The sequence below is a fragment of the Verticillium alfalfae genome, genomic scaffold (genome assembly GCF_000150825.1).
Source record: "Verticillium alfalfae VaMs.102 supercont1.12 genomic scaffold, whole genome shotgun sequence".
In the NCBI taxonomy this organism is placed as follows: Eukaryota; Fungi; Ascomycota; class Sordariomycetes; order Glomerellales; family Plectosphaerellaceae; genus Verticillium; species Verticillium alfalfae.
Genome location: NW_003315027.1, coordinates 867616 through 884836, shown reverse-complemented (window position 1 = coordinate 884836; position 17221 = coordinate 867616). Strand labels below are relative to the sequence as shown.

Below are 17221 nucleotides of genomic sequence, written 5' to 3'. Positions count from 1 at the left end.
GGCCACGCTCTCGAACACAAGCTCGACATGGCAGCGAAATACAACTACCGCGGCATCGAGCTTTGGCACGAGGACCTCATGGACGTGGCAGACCGATACACGGGCGGCTCGGCGCTCGTGTCGAACCAGCTCACAGCGGCCCACCACGTCCGGCGTCTCTGCGAAGCCCGGAACCTCCACATCCTCTGTCTCCAGCCCTTCCAGCACTTTGAGGGTCTCCTCGACCGCGCGCAGCACGCGCGGCGACTCGACGAGCTCCGCATCTGGTTCCAGCTCGCGCACGCCCTGCAGACCGACCTCATCCAGATCCCGAGCAACGTGCTGCCGCAAGAGCAAGTCTCGGCCGACCTGGCCGACCACATCGCCGACCTCCGCGAGGGGGCCGACATGGGGGCCGCCGAGACGCCGCCGCTGCGCTTCTCGTTCGAGTCCCTCGGCTGGGGCGCGCGCTGCGACACGTGGAAGGCGAGCTGGGAGGTCGTCCTGGGCGTCGACCGGCCCAACTTTTGGGCTCTGCCTCGACACGTTCAACATTTGCGCGCGCATCTACGCCGACCCGACGTCGCCGAAGGGGCGCTGCCGCAGGCGGACGAGGCGTTGCGGGCGTCGATGGAGCGGCTCGTCGCGACGGTGGACGTGGCGCGCATCTTCTACGTGCAGGTCGTCGACGACCGAGCGGCTGCGGGCGCCGCTGCGGGCGGGCCACGCGTTCTACCACGCCGAGCAGCCGGCGCGCATGAGCTGGTCGCGCAACTGCCGGCTGTTCTACGGCGAGCAGGCGCGCGGCGGGTACCTCCCCGTGCGGGCGGTCGCGTCGGCCATCTTCCAGGGTCTCGGGTTCGAGGGGTGGGTGAGCCTCGAGCTGTTCAACCGGCGCATGTCGCAGGAGGACGCCGGGGTGCCGGAGGAGCTGGCGAAGAGGGGGGCGGCGTCGTTTGCCAAGCTCGTGCGGGACATGAGGATGAGGGTGGAGGAGCCGGTGCTGCCGGTGACGGCATCTCTGTAGGCAAGCAGCAGCACGCAAGCACAGGGATCAAGCGGGGGTTGAGAGTAGCGTTGTTGTTTTCGATGTAATTTGGGTGTGATTATGTATTCACTTGTTCAATGACAACATTCTGGCATTCTGGCTGCACTAACATGGCACATACTGACCATATGATACTGAAATATAACGCTGAATTATGATACTGACATATGACACTGAATTATGATACTGACATATGACACTGAAATATGATACTGACACAATGATGCTGACATATGATACGGCAAAAGAATACTGGCATATGATACGTACAATACGGCACCACACTGTTGCAGAGAAGACGAAACATGACTTGAATTTGTGGCAGAAAAAAAACTACACCCTGTCCTTCATCTTCATGTGGCGCGCCGCAAACTCAATGGCCGCCGTGTAGCCATAGGTGCCGAGGCCGCAGATGACGGCAACGGCCTTGTCGCTAAAGTAGCTGTGCCGGCGCCATTCCTCGCGGGCGTGGACGTTGGAGATGTGCGTCTCGACAAAGGGAATGTCGACGCCCAGCAGGGCGTCGCGGATGGCGACGCTCGTGTGGGTGTAGGCGCCGGGGTTGATGACGATGGCGTCGACGGCGCCGCGGGCTTCGTGGATGCGGTCGACGATGGCGCCCTCGTGGTTGGACTGGAAGGCCTCGAGGTGGACGTTGAGGCTGGCGGCCTGGGTCTTGGCCTGCGCGACGACGTCGGCGAGGGTCGTCGAGCCGTAGACGCTGGGCTCGCGGGTGCCGAGGAGGTTGAGGTTGGGGCCGTTGATGAGGAGGATGCGCGCGGCCATGATGCGGGTTTGTGTGGTTGAAGACTAAGGGTCGAGGGCTATGAAGGCACAATGGGATCACAGTCATGAGACACAGTCATGAGAGGTTCCATGAGATGGGGCGTCCCATCTTGTTTTTCTTTGTTTTCTTCTTCGTTGCCGCTGCTACGTACATGCCTCTATGTTTACCAGGCTAGAGTGACGGCCAGGCATGCGTACGTTCAGCATGCGTACGGCCAGCATGAGTGCGGCCATGGCTGCCGACTGATGACCTCGGATGACCGGGCCAGGAGACGTTGCGGCAACGAAGGACGGGTTCGGAAGAGTGTCGTCCAAGGCGCTGGATAAGTCTTCTTCCTGGTGCCCCGAGAGAGAGAGAGCATAGGATACACGTGGGTGTGTACCCCATGGGCGGCAGCGTCGTCGTCACGAGATCCACGCTGCAGCCACCAGATCTGTGTGGGGGGGGGGGCCCGACTGTTCGAGCATGTTGCAGAACAGGTCTTTGGCATTGCCTTTGATGACCATGGTCCTGGATGGTCAGTCTGTGGGTTGATCATCGCGGTGAGGTCGAGATGTTCCCAGAGTACCTGGGTACCTAGGTACATAGGCACCTGGGTGGCACCTAAGTACCTAGCAGGTAGGCCCCCACCAAAGCATGCCCCAAGCCCCCAATACCCCCCAAGCCCCAGCTCCCAAGCCCTGAAGCAGAACCCCGGAGCAGAACCCTGGAGCAGAACCCTGGAGCAGCACCAACCCGCCTGCGGCCCCTCAGCGGAACTCTGGCCGCCGATCTCGGCTGGCGGCGGCCTTGCCATTCCGATCGCAGCTTCCTATAGCTGCCAGCCGCCTAGGCAGGTACCTACGTGACTAGGTGGGTAGGTAAGAGGTAGTTAGGCAGGAGGTAGGTAGGTAGGCAGGCAGAGCAGGAGGGAGGCACCTGGGAGGTAAAGCTTCTGGGAGGCCTGTAGCGGCCGCTGCCTTCCTGCATCCAACACCTCTCCGTACCCATCTACAGCCTCCAGAACCAGACGACACCATGGCCGACATCAGCGATGCCGAGCTGCACGAGATTTACGACTTTGCCGTCCAGCTCGGCAAGGACGCCGGCGACCTGTTGATGAAGTTCGCCATGGCCCGCTTCACCGGCGCCGCTGTCGGCGAGCAGGCCTTCGAGGAGAAGGACAACGCCGTCGATATCGTGACCAAGGTCGACCAGGGTGAGCAGGCCGAGGACTCAAGCCAGCAGACTTGTCATGCAGTGGACTGACGCGCGTAGACATGGAGGCCTTCATCCGGTCGTCCATCGAGAAGAAGTACCCCTCACACGCGTACGTGCCGTGGCGTCCTCTGCCTCCAGACAGCAGACCCTGTCGAGACCTTCTCCCCTCCCCCGAGAGCCTCCTCCTCCAGACAGCCTCCAGACAGCCTACACACACTCCTCAAACACTCCTGCAGACACTCCTGCAGACAGCACTAACACCCACAGCTTCCTCGGCGAAGAGTCCTACTCGGCCGGCGCCTCGCGCGACTACCTCGTCACCGCCGCCCCGACCTGGATCATCGACCCCCTCGACGGCACCGTCAACTTCACCCACCTGTTCCCCCTCTTCTGCGTCTCCATCGGCTTCGCCCTCCACGGCCGCCCCGTCATCGGCGTCATCAACGCCCCCTTCCTCCACCAGCTCTTCACCGCCTGCCGCGGCCGCGGCGCCTGGCTCAACGACACCCAGCGCCTGCCCCTGCTGCGCGACCCCGCCGTCCCCGCCCTGCCCGCCGCCGCCCCCAAGGGCTGCATCTTTGCCTGCGAGTGGGGCAAGGACCGCCGCGACGTCCCCGACGGCAACATGCACCGCAAGGTCGAGAGCTTCGTCAACATGGCCGCCGAGGTCGGCGGCCGCGACGGCAAGGGCGCCATGGTCCACGGCATGCGGAGTCTTGGGAGGTGAGTCTGCTTCCTGGCACCGAGTCTGCTTCCCGGCTCGGCGTCTGCTTCCCGGCTTCGAGTCTGCTTCCCGGCTCCGAGTCTGCTTCCCGGCTCGGTGTCTGTTCCCCGGCTCCGAGTCTGGTGACTTCAGACGTGAGTCGAGGCCTCCATGCTGACGTGGCAGTGCGACGCTCGACCTGGCCTACACCGCCATGGGCGCGTTCGACATCTGGTGGGAAGGTGGATGCTGGGAGTGGTGAGTACTTCCCGACCGCTTCATCCACCTCGTCTCGTTCGAATCTGACACCCCCACAGGGACGTCGCTGCTGGCATCGCCATCCTCGAGGAAGCCGGCGGTCTCGTCACGACGGCCAACCCACCCGACGACGCGGCCACCGTCGACATCCCCGAGGCCAAGCTGGGCGGCAGGCTTTACTTGGCCATCAGGTATGCGGCCATCCCGAACCTCTGCGCCGTTCCCCTTGACGCTAACGCCACAGGCCTGCGGGACCCTCGGACACCGAAACCGGCCGGCAAGGACAGGAGAGGGTCGTCCGCGAGGTCTGGAGGAGGGTCAGGGAGCTGGACTACGCCCGACCCGGTGTGGAATCGAAATAGACGCGACGCAATACCCAATAGTACCTCATCATGTTCACCTGCCCGAAAAGTATCACGATGAACAGTTGGAAGAGTACTCATGTTAAGCTGATCAACCCATACAGCCAGCCGCCTTGGACGAATCACCGCACTCCTCACAAAACACCAACGCAAAGGTAGCTGTCCGCCCACATCAGCGTGCAATCGGCCCCGATCGCCGGGTTCCACTTGACAAGGTCCGCCAACGTCACCCTGTACCGGTTCTGAATCGTCGCACAAATCTGCCCCTTCTCAACAAAGTGAAACGTCTTGCACGTTGCCACCATGCCCGGCTGGATCGGCGCCGGCGTCACGACACCCTCGCCCGGGTTCGTCGGCGTCGGCGTGAACCCGACGACACCGACGCAGGCGTAGGCGTTGCGCTGCAGTCCGGCGCAGTTGCTGCCGGCCTGCGGGTTCCACGCGAGGAACTCGGCCACAGGCACGCCGTACCGCGCCGCCACGGTCGAGCAGCGGTCGCCCGAGACGACGAGGTGGAACTTGTTGCAGTTGCTGACGACGTCTGGCTGTGTCGGCTGCGGCGTCGTGATGCCGTTGCCCGGCGTCGTCGGCGTGTGCCCGATGACGGACACGCAGGCGTAGGCGTTGGGCTTGAGGGAGTTGCAGCCGGCGCCGACGCTCGGGTTCCAGCTGATGAAGTCGGCGAGGTTGATGCCGGCGCTCCGGGCGACGTCGCTGCATGCGTCAAAGGGCTCGATCATGACGAACGCGTCGCAGTTGTCGGCTATCTTGGGCTGCGCCGGCGACGGCGTGGCGATGCCGTTGTCGGGCTTGGTCGGCGTGTGGCCCCACGTCGACACGCAGGCGTAGGCGTTTCGCCGGGAGGCCCGCGCAGTTGCTGCCGGCTTTCGGGTTCCACTGGAGAAAACTTGGCCACGGGAACCGCTGTACTTGGCCGCGATGGTCGAGCACCGGTCGCCGGCGACGACGAAGGTGAAAGTTGTGCAGTTGCTGACGAGATCCGGCTGGGTCGGGGCTGGCGTCTGGAAGTTGGTGCCGGGGTTGGCCGCCGACGGCAGATACCCAATGGTCGAGACGCAGGCGTACGCGTTCGTCTTGAGGCCCTTGCAGCTGCTCAAGGCACCGGGATTCCACTTGAGGAACGCGTCGACCGGGATGCCAAACTTGGCAGAAATCGTCGAGCACCTGTCGCCGGAGACGACGAGGTGGAACTGGTTGCAGTTGCTGACGACGTCTGGCTGGGCCGGCAGAGGCGTCTGGATGCCGTTGTTCGGGTTCGTCGGCGAGGGCGACCAGCCGATGACGGAGACGCAAGCATACGCATTCGTCTTGAGACCCTTACAGGTGCTCAAGGCAGCCGGATTCCATTCCAGGAACCGATCCACGGGGATGCCGTACTTGGCCGAAATTGTCGAGCACCGATCTCCCGAAACGACGAGATGAAACTGCGCGCAGTTGCTGACGATGTTGGGCTGGACGGGCGACGGGGTCTGGATCCCATTGCCAGCTGACGTCGTGCTGGTGGCAGGCACTGTTGACGTGGGCGAGGGGGTCGACGACGTTGAAATCACCCCCGTCTGGGTGGCAGAGAGAGAGACAACGGGGTCTGCTTGTCGACGTCTGCCGGGTCCAGCGGCGGCCGGACCACCGACGCCGAGAAGGGCGACGATGAACGCAGTACTGAATTTCATAGCAGAGAAGGAGATTTTGGTCGAGTCCGATAAGAAAAGGGGCGCTCGTCGGTTCCGTTTGACGCTACTTTACAGTGACTGAGTTCGCCAGCATCTGACACCGGGAGGGCCTGATGATGCGATGAATCAGTCGACACCACGAGTACTTATACAGCCCTGGCGGCACCTTCAACGGCTTTGCTTAGCGCTCAATAGGCTGCCGACCCAATGTCATCTGATCAAACCCATCTCGAAAGAGTCACATCCATCACCGACGGCCTGTATAGGAAGGAGAGTCGAGCTGCTCAGCCCTACCGAGGCCTCATACCGGGGACTAGACCATCCACAACGGTGCCTCAATTTGGCCGAGGGCCTCATTGGCTTGCTGCCTGGACATTTGACCCGGAAAGGACCAACTACTGCAGGGGTTATTCCATTTAGTGGGACGGGTAGAGTGTTGGTGAAGATGAGAGTGGGGTTCGTGAGATACTCTGAGCACTACGGCGCCGCCTTTGCCGAGCTGGTCTCGTTTGGGACGCATCCAATATCTGGGAGTGCGGCATGGCAAGTCAGGCAGAGCCACCACGGATCGGTCAGCTTCATGGACATATAGCGGGGTCCGATCGTTCACCGTGAATGGATGCCGTCTGCGTCTCTCGTGGTGAAGAAGATCTGGGACGAGGCGCAAAGATGGGCAGCGTGAGAGAGTTGGGTCTGGCTTGCCCCTAAAAGTGAACAGAAAACACTGCGCCGCCAGAACAAGCAGCCACACTTGCTGCGAACTCATCTGCAGGAATATCTGCCCATTAATCGACCCTGAGACGCAGGCTCTCCCCCCGGAGCCATCCACCCAGCAACAGCAAGCATCGCATACATGGCGGCTCGACTTCGTCCTGCAGCAGCCAGCCGGGCTTCGCTGCCCCCGCCTAGGTGGGGTTGGCGCGCGAGATTGACACGCGACGGACACCCTCATTTCGAGTTGCATCATGTACCTCGCCGCAGCAGAGGCTAGCTGCTCAACGCAGCGCTGTGCCGCAAGCTATTCGGGCCTCATCTCCTTTGACGGATTTGACTTGTGTTCTCGGTTAGCCTTTCACAGCGCTTCTAGACAGTATTTAACCGGGCCATGCCTAATTTATAGGAAGGCGCAGGCGTCGGACTGTAAATTTCGGATGATGGGGACCATTTTTTTCACTGCCGTAGAATGCCAGTTTTGAGTGTGAGCTGAACACAATGTCTTGCCGACGAACTCCTGCCAGAAGTTTCTGAGAAGCAGTAGCGTGATCGAGATGCCGCGTCATTGAAGACTTGACGTTTCGAAGAATGATAAGACTGTCCGAAAGGCGCACCAGTGGCATTTTCACCGGCTGTTGTCTCGTCGAACCCTCTTCAAATGGGTGTGCCTGACTTTCGTCCGCTTATAACGTGCGGTTAATGATGAGTTGCTTCTATTCTCATGGACTTCAAATCTTGGGAAATTTCTCTTTGCTCTTGGCATAACCACAGCTTTGCATTTGGTGTTCGTGTTCGTGGCATTGCACTCGTTGTTCCGTGGGCATGATTGAAAGATGGCTCTGTCAACGGAACGGCCAACAGGGTAGATCCAACAGGCGGGAAAACGAGTTCACGGATTAATTGTCGCAAAAGTGATTGGTTTCAAGTGTGAAGACTGTCTTCCTGGAAGGTCCCTTTGCGGCCTGGCAAACAATGGCACCGAAAGGCTGTTGACTTCATTATCCTCACAACTGAGGCAAAACCACCATGATCAGCCACCCAAGAGTGCACTGTTAACGGGAACCCCAAATCACACTCCAGGCCGATGCTGACGTAGGGAAGGCAGTATTACTGCGACTCATAGGATCGACGACCTGATGTCAGACCCCGTCAACAATGACTATTCGCAGACGGCGTACAGTTCCTCCTGGGCTTCCAAGCCGGCCAATGTTCAACGCAGCCTCCCATCGACTGTCGTGTCGCAGGTTCGCGAGTATGGTATCCTACCTGACAGGCCAGTCCGGTCGAATATTTATGCAGGGCTAGGTTCTTCAGCCTCAATTCGACCCCCGATTCTGTACGCAAGAAGCCGACTACGTCTATAAACTCACCTTCACTCCATCAGCCTCATCCAAAATAAGCCCCGCAAGGTCTGATATACACCGTGCGTTGTGAAACGCATTCCGAGACCATCCTATAGAAAGTCCCTCCGTCTCTCAGATGATCTGGCAATGTCTAAAAGACGTCAGCTGCACATTGATTGCAACCGGAGGAAAACGCACTGGCCTACTTTTAGTTCAACGGCATGCTTCTCGACCTGGTCAGAGACGACCCAGGCCTCACAACATTCTTCTCAACTGGGCCTCGGACGAGCAGAATACCAAGACAGCCACGGACGCAGTCCCCGGCGACTTTAACGTCGCCCGCAAGCTGGCCCCCAGCAGTTCGCGCCAGACACCGCATGCCACGGGAAACATCATGTGGTGGAGCCCGGAAGGGCAGAAGGGCAGGGGCGTCACCAAGGCATCAGACATCTGTTTGTTCGGGCTCGTGATGCGTACAACTTTCTTCCGTGCCGAGTTTCCTACCAACTAAAACTATGGCCATAGTGTACATACGTCCACGGAGGCGGTGATCTTCTCTTCCTGAACGGGTACGAAGCGCTCGACGCGACGGGCATCACGCCGAAGCATGAGATCCTCGCCGGACACCTTGCCTACTTCGGTCCCGCTCCACCAAGACTCCTGGAGCAGGTTCGCCATGAGACCTCGTGTGAAGCTCTGAAGAGAGCGTCGAGGATTGCGGAGATCTCATTGAGAGATCAGCCCAGCCTGAGTGTTGAGTATGGGGGGAATGAGTTGGGCCCGCGCGGCAAGGACATGAGTTCTCGCATGACGAACCCGGATCCTGCGGTGAGGTTGGCAATTGACCAAATCCTGGCGTATCCGTTGTGGGAGAATGGTGGGTAGGTGCTGGGCGTATGGCCCCGAGAAGTAAGGAGTGTGGTTAGAGCCACAGGCCTGGAGCGCGCGGACTGTGTTCGATCATCAACTCCTTGTTACCACGCAGTTTTGAATTTTGACGCGGATCGTGTGAATCAGTCCAAGGATTCAGCTCGAGCGACATCGACAGGCCTTCATCAGCCTCTTCTAATTGCGAATTCACCTGCATCATACTGTCAACATAGAAAGATGCCAACGTGGATGCCGTAACGCCTTAGCTTTTCGTGCACATTAGGTCTTGCCCATACTTGTTCTCGCGTCCACGCTATCTGTTCTCTATGTGTTTCCTATCTTTGAGACTAAGAAGCAGTTCCATCAAACTGACTCCATGGCCTGCTCAAGCATGCCAGCATATAGGCTCTTCACCGCCAAGGCTTATCCCTATACCTGCCATTTTATAACAACACCCACTATGTTTGAGGACAAATGACATATTGAGTCGCTTGTATTATCGGGCTTGTTCAGCCCGTAAGGAGTTACTCAGCCCTACTCGAGCAAAGAGTTGTATACATATCATATCTCATTTCCACCCAGTCATGTCTCATTTTGATCCCATCCCCAGCATCCCTTGAGCAGATCGCACACCGCGCGCGTCGGCCGGGCATGCTCCCTCTCGGTAGCTCTCAGAAGCGCCAGCAACGCCTCCTGGTCCCTTCTATCCTCAAACCGGTCGCCCGCTGCAGCCACGCCCATGCAGGCCGTGAACATGGCGGGCGGACACCATCGGTTGCAGGTGCCGATCCCACACAAGCTGCGTACAAGAGTGCGCGCCTGGGACGCGAGAGCGGCGTCGGCAGCGCGACGCTGGAGGCCAGTGCGGGGATGGGCGGGATCGAAAAGTGCGAGGTAGAGCTCTGCTAAAATGTGGTGTTGAACGGCGATGACTATTCAGGTCAGCGATCTGGGCTGTGAACGGACGGTGCTGCGTGATGTGAAAGGGAATGAGGCGCGGGAGTTCTACACAGTGATGTGCTTCGCCAGCAGAAATGAGGAGGATACTTACTGTGACAACCTTTCCAGTACCACACTTCCGGAAAGGCCTTCATGGCATCAGCCTCAGCATCTCCAGTCTCGGCAGCATTGAGATCTCTCTCGCGGTAAAACACAGGCATATACGACGCCGGCAGCGCGGCCTTCCAGTTCTTGTTCGCTTCGCGGAGGGCATGCCACCTCGGCCGGTCAGCGTGGTCCGGACCGAAGCAAAAGTTCAGCACGTCCGCGCAGTGCACAATGGCTCGATTTGCCCAGGCATAGTCATCCGCCGGCGTAGTGGACCGGTCGACGACGGCAGGGTGGGCAAGATTCATGCGCACCGGCTGGTGGTTCATAACAGCACTGTAGATTTCCTGACGGAGCCCGACCCAGAAGCAGGCGGCCGAGAGCGAATGGGGGGAGAGGGGGCTCCTCGGACCAGGATCGGGCGTTGTCGGCGTGGGCGGGGCGGAATGGGGGGCGACAAAGGCGTGGATACCAAGGAGATGGCCGTGGGTATCCTGTCCGAGAACAGGCACGTCCATCTCCTCGAGGACGCGTAAGATGATGGTGGCGGCAAAGAGATTCTCATCTGATACAGTGACGGCATGATCGAGTAATGGGATGAGGTAAGTGAGACACTGTTCGTGGTAACGGTTCGAAGCTAGAGCGTCGTATCGGAGCGTGTGCGCCAGATGACGAGCGGAGAGAGCAAAGATGGCGTTCAGCAGAATGGGGCAGGTCCCGGCTCGGGCAGGAATAGACGTGTTGAAGTGGGCGTCTGGGTCGCAGAGGTCGAGCTGCACTTTCGTTAGCTGCGGTAGCTATGACATGGCAATGCAGAGGGTTGGCTGGTGGGGAAGACAACGTACCCAGATGGACAGCTTCTGGATGTAGTGCCGGAACAGGACGGCCTCTTCACGGCTCTCGATGGGCCAGATGGGGCGGTCGAGGTAGATGTTGGACCGCAGCTGTGCCGCCTGAGCGTCTGGTGTGTGAGAGGCCGAGGGTGGCCGGGACTCTACCGGTGTCTGGCCCGTGGATGCTTGATATGCCGTCTGTGATGCCAGTGCCAAATGTGACGAAGCTGCCGGGTAGGTGGTGGAGGGGTGATTCCACACCTCGTGGGGCATCGGAGCTGCCGTTCTGATGGGCGCTGATCATCATGGTGTCCTTGCCCCCCTGGTCTTCCATGTCGTGATTCGTATTGTCCGAATCTTCGACCCCGTCACCCCTCTCGACGACGAACCTCAGTCGACCACCGGGCCGGGGCCACTTCTGTGCGCGACCAAAGGGCGCATGCCGCAGGGCCTTGAACTTGTATCCCTTGACACACTCGCGCCCGCTGGCGGCACACCGCCCACAAGATGGCAGGACACGATCACCTATCTCGTTCGTCAGCTTGGGGGGGGCTGCCTTTCAGGCTCGGAGCTTCCCACGAGGTGGAGAAGCGCACGATGGTTCATGACTTACATTTCAGATGCTGCTCCCGACACGGCTCACTGAGTTTGTATGTAGTCGTCAGCCGGTGCGGCTCTTGAGAAAAGGGGAGGGGGAAAGCACCAAAGGGGATATTCTCGACGAGAATCGCCAGTGTGGAGACAAAGGCAAAAACGGGCGAAATGGGGAACAGATCAGATCGGACGGATGAGACTCACCATGTGGTCGCACTCAGCGAATCAGCAGCCTCGGGAGTCAGCATCCCTTGGGCGTGAAACCCGCGGGGGAGGGGGGGGGGGACGTCGTTCAGGCGGGACTGCGCATGGGGGGATGATCTGGGGTCGGGCAAATCTGGGGGTTTTGGTGCTCTGGTTCGTGTCTTGGTTCTAGGGAAGAAAAGTGTCTCAATGGGAACGCGGGGAGAATTCACTTGTCAGTGGGAAGAGGATTTGGCCGATACCTCGAGAAATGGGCAAGCGCTGTGAAGCGGCTCGTGGCACTGTGTGACCGGACGGTGCGGGCTATCTGCACTGTAGCGGCCTTCCACCCGGCAAGAAGGCAGTCAGTTGGTACCCTGATTGGTAGGCAAGTGCAGATTCAAGCAAGGCAAGAAGCACAGAGGGCGTATCTACCGTACCTAAGGTAGGTAGGCAGGCAGGGTAGGTAGATTAAATTGCCCAGCCACAGAAAACAACCGACGGGACACAAGGCAGGCCACGACGTAACAAGTACCGACTTGCAGGCGCCTCTTTTTTTTTTTACCCCACACTCGACAAAACAACCCGCGTGCACTGCTCCCTGGCGCTGTCACGAGTCAAGCGGCGGGAGGGGAAACGTTGCAGTGTCTGCCAGCACCAGTCAGAGACAGCGCAATTGGCATCCTCCTCAGTGGAAGGGGGCCCTTGACGCCATGAGGGGGAGAAGGAGAAGAGGGGGAAGGTGAGGAGGCCAGGGGATCGACCTAGTTGGAGATGCCCGGGCGCCACCTTCCCCGGACTTCGTTCCTTCTTTCCTGGTTTTTAGCTCCAGACCGACATGAACTTGGGCAGGAGGTACCTGAGGTCCTGCGGTCCTGCACGGGGATTGTCACTCGAGTCGAGCAATGCAGCAGACACACTGGTGGGATCAACATAAATGCGCCTTTCCCCAGGCTTGGAGTTTGGCATCCATCATATCGCCTCTGTGTGCCTTGCTGGACTGCTCCATTTGGTCATTTCATCCTCCCCTCTTCTTTTTCGCCCTGCACCCAACCACGATCCGCGCCTCGGGGTGGAATTGTGGATTGCGTGGAGACCGCTCCTGATAGCGTCCTGGTTTTTTTCGCCAACCTCACAAAGACCCCCCCCTCCGGAATCCGATCACGCACTTTGCACTCGCTCTCCACGCGCACGCGCACTTTTCCCAGACTCTCGCGACTACCTCACTGTCCCCTCCCTATCCAACAATCAGCCTGTTCGTGAGCACTGGTGTCCGTTCTACGGCGACCATTCGCGTCATCACTTGATCGCTCATCCATCACCATGTCGGAAGACATCAAAGCTGTGGCCGACCATGGCGGCGCCCGCGCCTCGGCCGAGTCCCACGCTGCTGCCGACGATGCCAAAATGTCCAACGCCTTCGTCCAGGGCGCCCGCGACGCCTCCAGCAGGGAACAGCAGATGACGCTCATGCAGGGCATCCGTCTCTACCCCAAGGCCATTGGCTGGAGTATGCTCATCTCGACCTGTATCGTCATGGAGGGCTACGACATTTCCCTCGTGTCCAACTTCTTCGCCTTCGACCCCTTTAAGAAGAAGTACGGCGAGCTGCAGGCCGACGGCACCTACGAGATCTCGGCCGCCTGGCAGGCCGGCCTCTCCAACGGTGTCGCTGTCGGTGAGATCATTGGCCTGTTCCTCAATGGCTACATTTCCGAGCGCTTCGGCTACCGCTGGACCGTCATTGGTGCGCTGATGCTGCTGACCGGCTTCATCACCATCTTCTTCACGGCCCAGAACATCGAGACGCTGCTCGTCGCCGAGATTCTCTGCGGTCTGCCGTGGGGTGTCTTCCAGACGCTGACCATCACGTACGCCGCCGAGGTCTGTCCCATTGCGCTTCGTGGCCACTTGACCACCTACGTCAACTTTTGCTGGGGTCTCGGTCAGCTCATCGGCATCGGTGTCATCACCTCGATGCTCGACCGCACCGATGAATGGTCCTACCGTATCCCCTACGCGCTGCAGTGGATCTGGCCTGTGCCCATCATGATTGGCGTGTACTTTGCCCCCGAGTCGCCTTGGTGGTTGATCCGCAAGGGCCGCGTCGACGACGCGAAGCACTCGCTTCTGCGTCTGACGAGCAAGAATACCGAGACGGACTTCAACGCCGATGACACGGTCGCCATGATGGTGCACACGGCTGCCCTCGAGGAGAAGATTACCGCTGGCGCGTCGTACCTCGACTGCTTCAAGGGCATCGATCTGCGCCGCACGGAGATTGTGTGTCTCGTGTGGGCCATCCAGAACCTCAGCGGCAACTCCTTCTCCAACTACTCGACATACTTCCTCCGCCAGGTCGGTCTCTCGTCGCGTGATGCCTACAGCTTCGCCATGGGCCAGTACGCCATCAACATGGTGGGTGTCTTTGGCGCCTGGAGCTTGATGGCCTGGGGTGTCGGTCGTCGTCGTCTCTATCTCTGCGGTCTCTGTGGACTCTTCACCATGCTGTTCATCATGGGCTTCCTCGGCGAGGTGCCCGAGTCTCAGCGTGACAAGGGTGCTCTGGCGACGGGCAGCATGATGATTCTCTGGGCGCTCGTGTACCAGCTGACGGTCGGCACCGTGTGCTACTCGCTCGTGTCGGAACTGCCTTCGCGTCGCCTGCAGATCAAGACTGTCGTTCTCGGCCGTAACCTCTAGTACGTATCTCCTCGCAGTCTTGTCGATGCCTTTTGTGGAGGGGAGGTTCCTTCGCTAACCAATCGCAGCAATATTGTCGGCATCATCAACAACGTCGTGACGCCGTACATGCTGAACCCTACAGCGTGGAATTGGCAGAACAAGGCGGGCTTCTTCTGGGCGGGTCTGTGCTTCCTCTGCCTTGTGTACACGTACTTCCGCGTGCCCGAGCCTCGCGGCCGTACGTTTGCCGAGCTCGACGTGCTGTTCGAGCACAAGGTGACAGCGCGGCAGTTTGAGAAGACCAAGGTCAACGTGTTCGAGGAGGAGGTGGCCGGCGAGGGTGTCATCAACAACTACCAGTCGCATGTGACGAGCCCCAAGGAGAAGGGCCAGGCGTGAGGTTGATGATGGTGATGATGATGATGGTGATGATGGTGCTGAATTTTTCTGCTTTTCTTTCTCTCGATATCGGCGATGTTTGGCGCGCGAGCATTTGGGGCCATGGCGATTTGGCCACGGCCATTATGACTTGATCCGTATTGCGTGTTGGATACTCACGATCTATTGTCGATAACAGTTAGTCAAACTCATACTACGTACTGTACACGCACGATATGATGCATGCTGCATGTACCGGGCTGCGCGATGACGAGACGTCGGGATGACCACGTACGTACCTGAGGAACACCCCTGGCCCAGCCCCGGCGGGATCAGCGACGTCTGGGCCACTGCCGCTTCCAGAAGGAAGGCGAGAACGTGTGGGTATGGTGTTTCGAGCTTCCTCCCGTGCCGGTGAGGAGAAATGCGACCCCTGGGTGTTGGAGAATTGGGGTAGCCACGCTGCAAGGCGGCGCGGGTGACAGGTGACAGGACTCGGCCATGGGGACGAGGGCCCAAGGCTGAAGGCTGAAGGCTGAAGGCATCGCCAGAGAGGCCCAATGGCGCGGCGGGTGTTGACTAGGCCATTGTGTGTAACGTTGGGAGACGAGTGACGATCGCCGGTAGATCAGACGACGGCAGTTGAAACGAGAGAAAACAGCAAGAAAAAAGAAACGCAACCGACAAGAGGCACGATACCACCAGGTGAAAAAGGTGTGAGAGGAAAAACTCAGATCGCGACGCACACTGCAAGACGACAGGTTCGTGGGTTTGCTGTGGGCTGGGCGAGTGGGCACGATGAAGCAATGGCGCCGTGGATGGGAGGGGATTCTCGGGATCCAGGACCTGTTCTCGGGGATCATGTCTCAGTGTGTCGGGAGAAATTACCGCTTTGTCGAGAATAAGGCTACATCGCCGAAGACGACAGGCCGAAGCTTTTCCGCTGCCCCACTTGCTTCGAGACGCTGAAATCGAGACATTTTCCCCGACATCCACATCGCGACTGTAAAGACGACCCCGTTTCTCCTTTGGTCGAGGCGATCGGCTCGCCCGTCACGATCCCCCTTCTTGGAACCACTCACGCTGCCGGCTTTGGTCACACAGGGTCCCTGGCGGGGTGAACCCCGCGCCAGTCGCCCTCGGCGAAGATGGCCCTGTTCGACACGGAAGGGGACACGAGGCGAAACGGGCGAAAATAGGAACACGCATGACTTCACAATTGCGGGTAACGAGGCATCGTGTTGGTGGCAGAGCTGTCGTGCGCACTTTTGGTCATCTCCACTTGGAAATCTCGTTCGACGGAAGCAACGTCAGAATCAGGTACACGTCGCTGCCATATCGCCCGAGTGGACTTGTTTGGGAAGCGGAACGAGGTTCGGTATAAGAGGATCGAGCAAGGCCTTTCTTTGGGGGGGGCATCTTGTGCACATCAAACATCATTTCTGTTCTTGTTCTTGTTCTTCTTCTTCATCAAGGAGAGCATTGTCCAGTTCAACGTATAGCCCAGTACACACACACACACACACACACACACCATGGTCGCAACACCAAAGCCCTTCTTCCAGGCTCCCGCCTCGCTCGACGCCCACGCGCTCGAGCAGGTCGAGGACGCCATTGACAACGTCAACATCCTCAAGGGCAAGCCCGGCAAGACGGCCAACACAGCCAAGCCCGCGGCGGCGGCATCAGCAGCAACACCAACAACCTACGAGTCGTCCAAGTTTGACGCCGAAAAGGACAAGGCGGCGTTCCGGCAGTACGAGTCGGCGACGGACGCGTCAAGACGTTCTACCAGACGCAGCACGCCAACCAGACGTACGACTACAACATGGCGATCCGCAAAGCAGTTCGCCGTGGACCTGTCGCCGAAACCGACGACGCCGCCGCGCGCCGAGCTCTCCGTCTGGGACGCCATGCTCAAGCTCGACACGCTCGTCGACGACTCGGACCCGGACACGTCGCTGACGCAGATCCAGCACCTGCTGCAGACGGCCGAGGCCATGCGCCGCGACGGCCAGCCGCGCTGGATGCAGCTGACGGGCCTCATCCACGACCTCGGCAAGCTGCTCTACATGCACGGCTGCCCCGAGCAGTGGTCCGTCGTCGGCGACACCTTTCCCGTCGGCTGCGCCTTCTCGCCCAAGATCATCCTGCCCGCCACCTTCGCCGCCAACCCCGACAGCACGCACCCCGTCTACGCGACGCCCCTCGGCGTCTACGAGGCCGGCTGCGGCATCGAGAACCTCGTCATGAGCTGGGGCCACGACGAGTACCTCTACCAGGGTCGTCAAGGACCAGTCCACCCTGCCGCGCGCCGCCCCTCGCCATGATCCCGCTACCACAGCTTCTACCCCTGGCACCGCGAGGGGCGCCTACCGCGAGTTCATGGCCCCCGGGCGACGACGAGATGTTCGACGCCGTGCTCGCCATCAACCCCGACGATCTCTACAGCAAAAGTGATGACTCGCCCCCTGTCGACAAGCTGCTAGCCTTACTACCATGATCACTTCGAACAGCACTTCCCCATTCCGGCGGTCGGATGGTGA

At 59.6% G+C, this 17221-nt stretch overlaps 8 protein-coding genes across 8 annotated transcripts; 5 read left to right on the top strand and 3 right to left on the bottom strand.

The window, feature by feature from the left end:
• Nucleotides 1-27: 27 nt before the first annotated feature.
• On the top strand, nt 28-1074 carry VDBG_08509 (3-dehydroshikimate dehydratase; the record flags this gene model as incomplete). The annotated part of the gene is made up of 1 exon (XM_003001418.1): nt 28-1074. One exon carries the CDS (start codon nt 28-30, stop codon nt 1072-1074), a length of 1047 nt encoding a protein of 348 aa, XP_003001464.1.
• A 286-nt stretch (nt 1075-1360) lies between these two features.
• Nucleotides 1361-1813, bottom strand: VDBG_08508 (catabolic 3-dehydroquinase; the record flags this gene model as incomplete). Its single annotated transcript, XM_003001417.1, has 1 exon — nt 1361-1813. The coding sequence occupies one exon, from the start codon at nt 1811-1813 to the stop codon at nt 1361-1363; it is 453 nt and encodes a 150-aa protein (XP_003001463.1).
• A 1018-nt stretch (nt 1814-2831) lies between these two features.
• VDBG_08507 (QA-X) lies at nt 2832-4337 on the top strand (the record flags this gene model as incomplete). Its single annotated transcript, XM_003001416.1, has 6 exons — nt 2832-3012; nt 3072-3123; nt 3282-3737; nt 3904-3975; nt 4035-4166; nt 4220-4337. 6 exons carry the CDS (start codon nt 2832-2834, stop codon nt 4335-4337), a joined length of 1011 nt encoding a protein of 336 aa, XP_003001462.1.
• A 134-nt stretch (nt 4338-4471) lies between these two features.
• VDBG_08506 (LysM domain-containing protein) lies at nt 4472-6028 on the bottom strand (the record flags this gene model as incomplete). Its single annotated transcript, XM_003001415.1, has 1 exon — nt 4472-6028. The coding sequence occupies one exon, from the start codon at nt 6026-6028 to the stop codon at nt 4472-4474; it is 1557 nt and encodes a 518-aa protein (XP_003001461.1).
• A 1850-nt stretch (nt 6029-7878) lies between these two features.
• On the top strand, nt 7879-8970 carry VDBG_08505 (conserved hypothetical protein; the record flags this gene model as incomplete). The annotated part of the gene is made up of 3 exons (XM_003001414.1): nt 7879-8078; nt 8251-8551; nt 8611-8970. 3 exons carry the CDS (start codon nt 7879-7881, stop codon nt 8968-8970), a joined length of 861 nt encoding a protein of 286 aa, XP_003001460.1.
• A 567-nt stretch (nt 8971-9537) lies between these two features.
• VDBG_08504 (conserved hypothetical protein) lies at nt 9538-11677 on the bottom strand (the record flags this gene model as incomplete). The annotated part of the gene is made up of 5 exons (XM_003001413.1): nt 9538-9887; nt 10007-10775; nt 10848-11020; nt 11449-11477; nt 11634-11677. 5 exons carry the CDS (start codon nt 11675-11677, stop codon nt 9538-9540), a joined length of 1365 nt encoding a protein of 454 aa, XP_003001459.1.
• A 1258-nt stretch (nt 11678-12935) lies between these two features.
• VDBG_08503 (maltose permease MAL31) lies at nt 12936-14696 on the top strand (the record flags this gene model as incomplete). Its single annotated transcript, XM_003001412.1, has 2 exons — nt 12936-14314; nt 14384-14696. 2 exons carry the CDS (start codon nt 12936-12938, stop codon nt 14694-14696), a joined length of 1692 nt encoding a protein of 563 aa, XP_003001458.1.
• Nucleotides 14697-16210: 1514 nt separating this feature from the next.
• On the top strand, nt 16211-17005 carry VDBG_08502 (inositol oxygenase; the record flags this gene model as incomplete). The annotated part of the gene is made up of 1 exon (XM_003001411.1): nt 16211-17005. The coding sequence occupies one exon, from the start codon at nt 16211-16213 to the stop codon at nt 17003-17005; it is 795 nt and encodes a 264-aa protein (XP_003001457.1).
• Nucleotides 17006-17221: the final 216 nt, after the last annotated feature.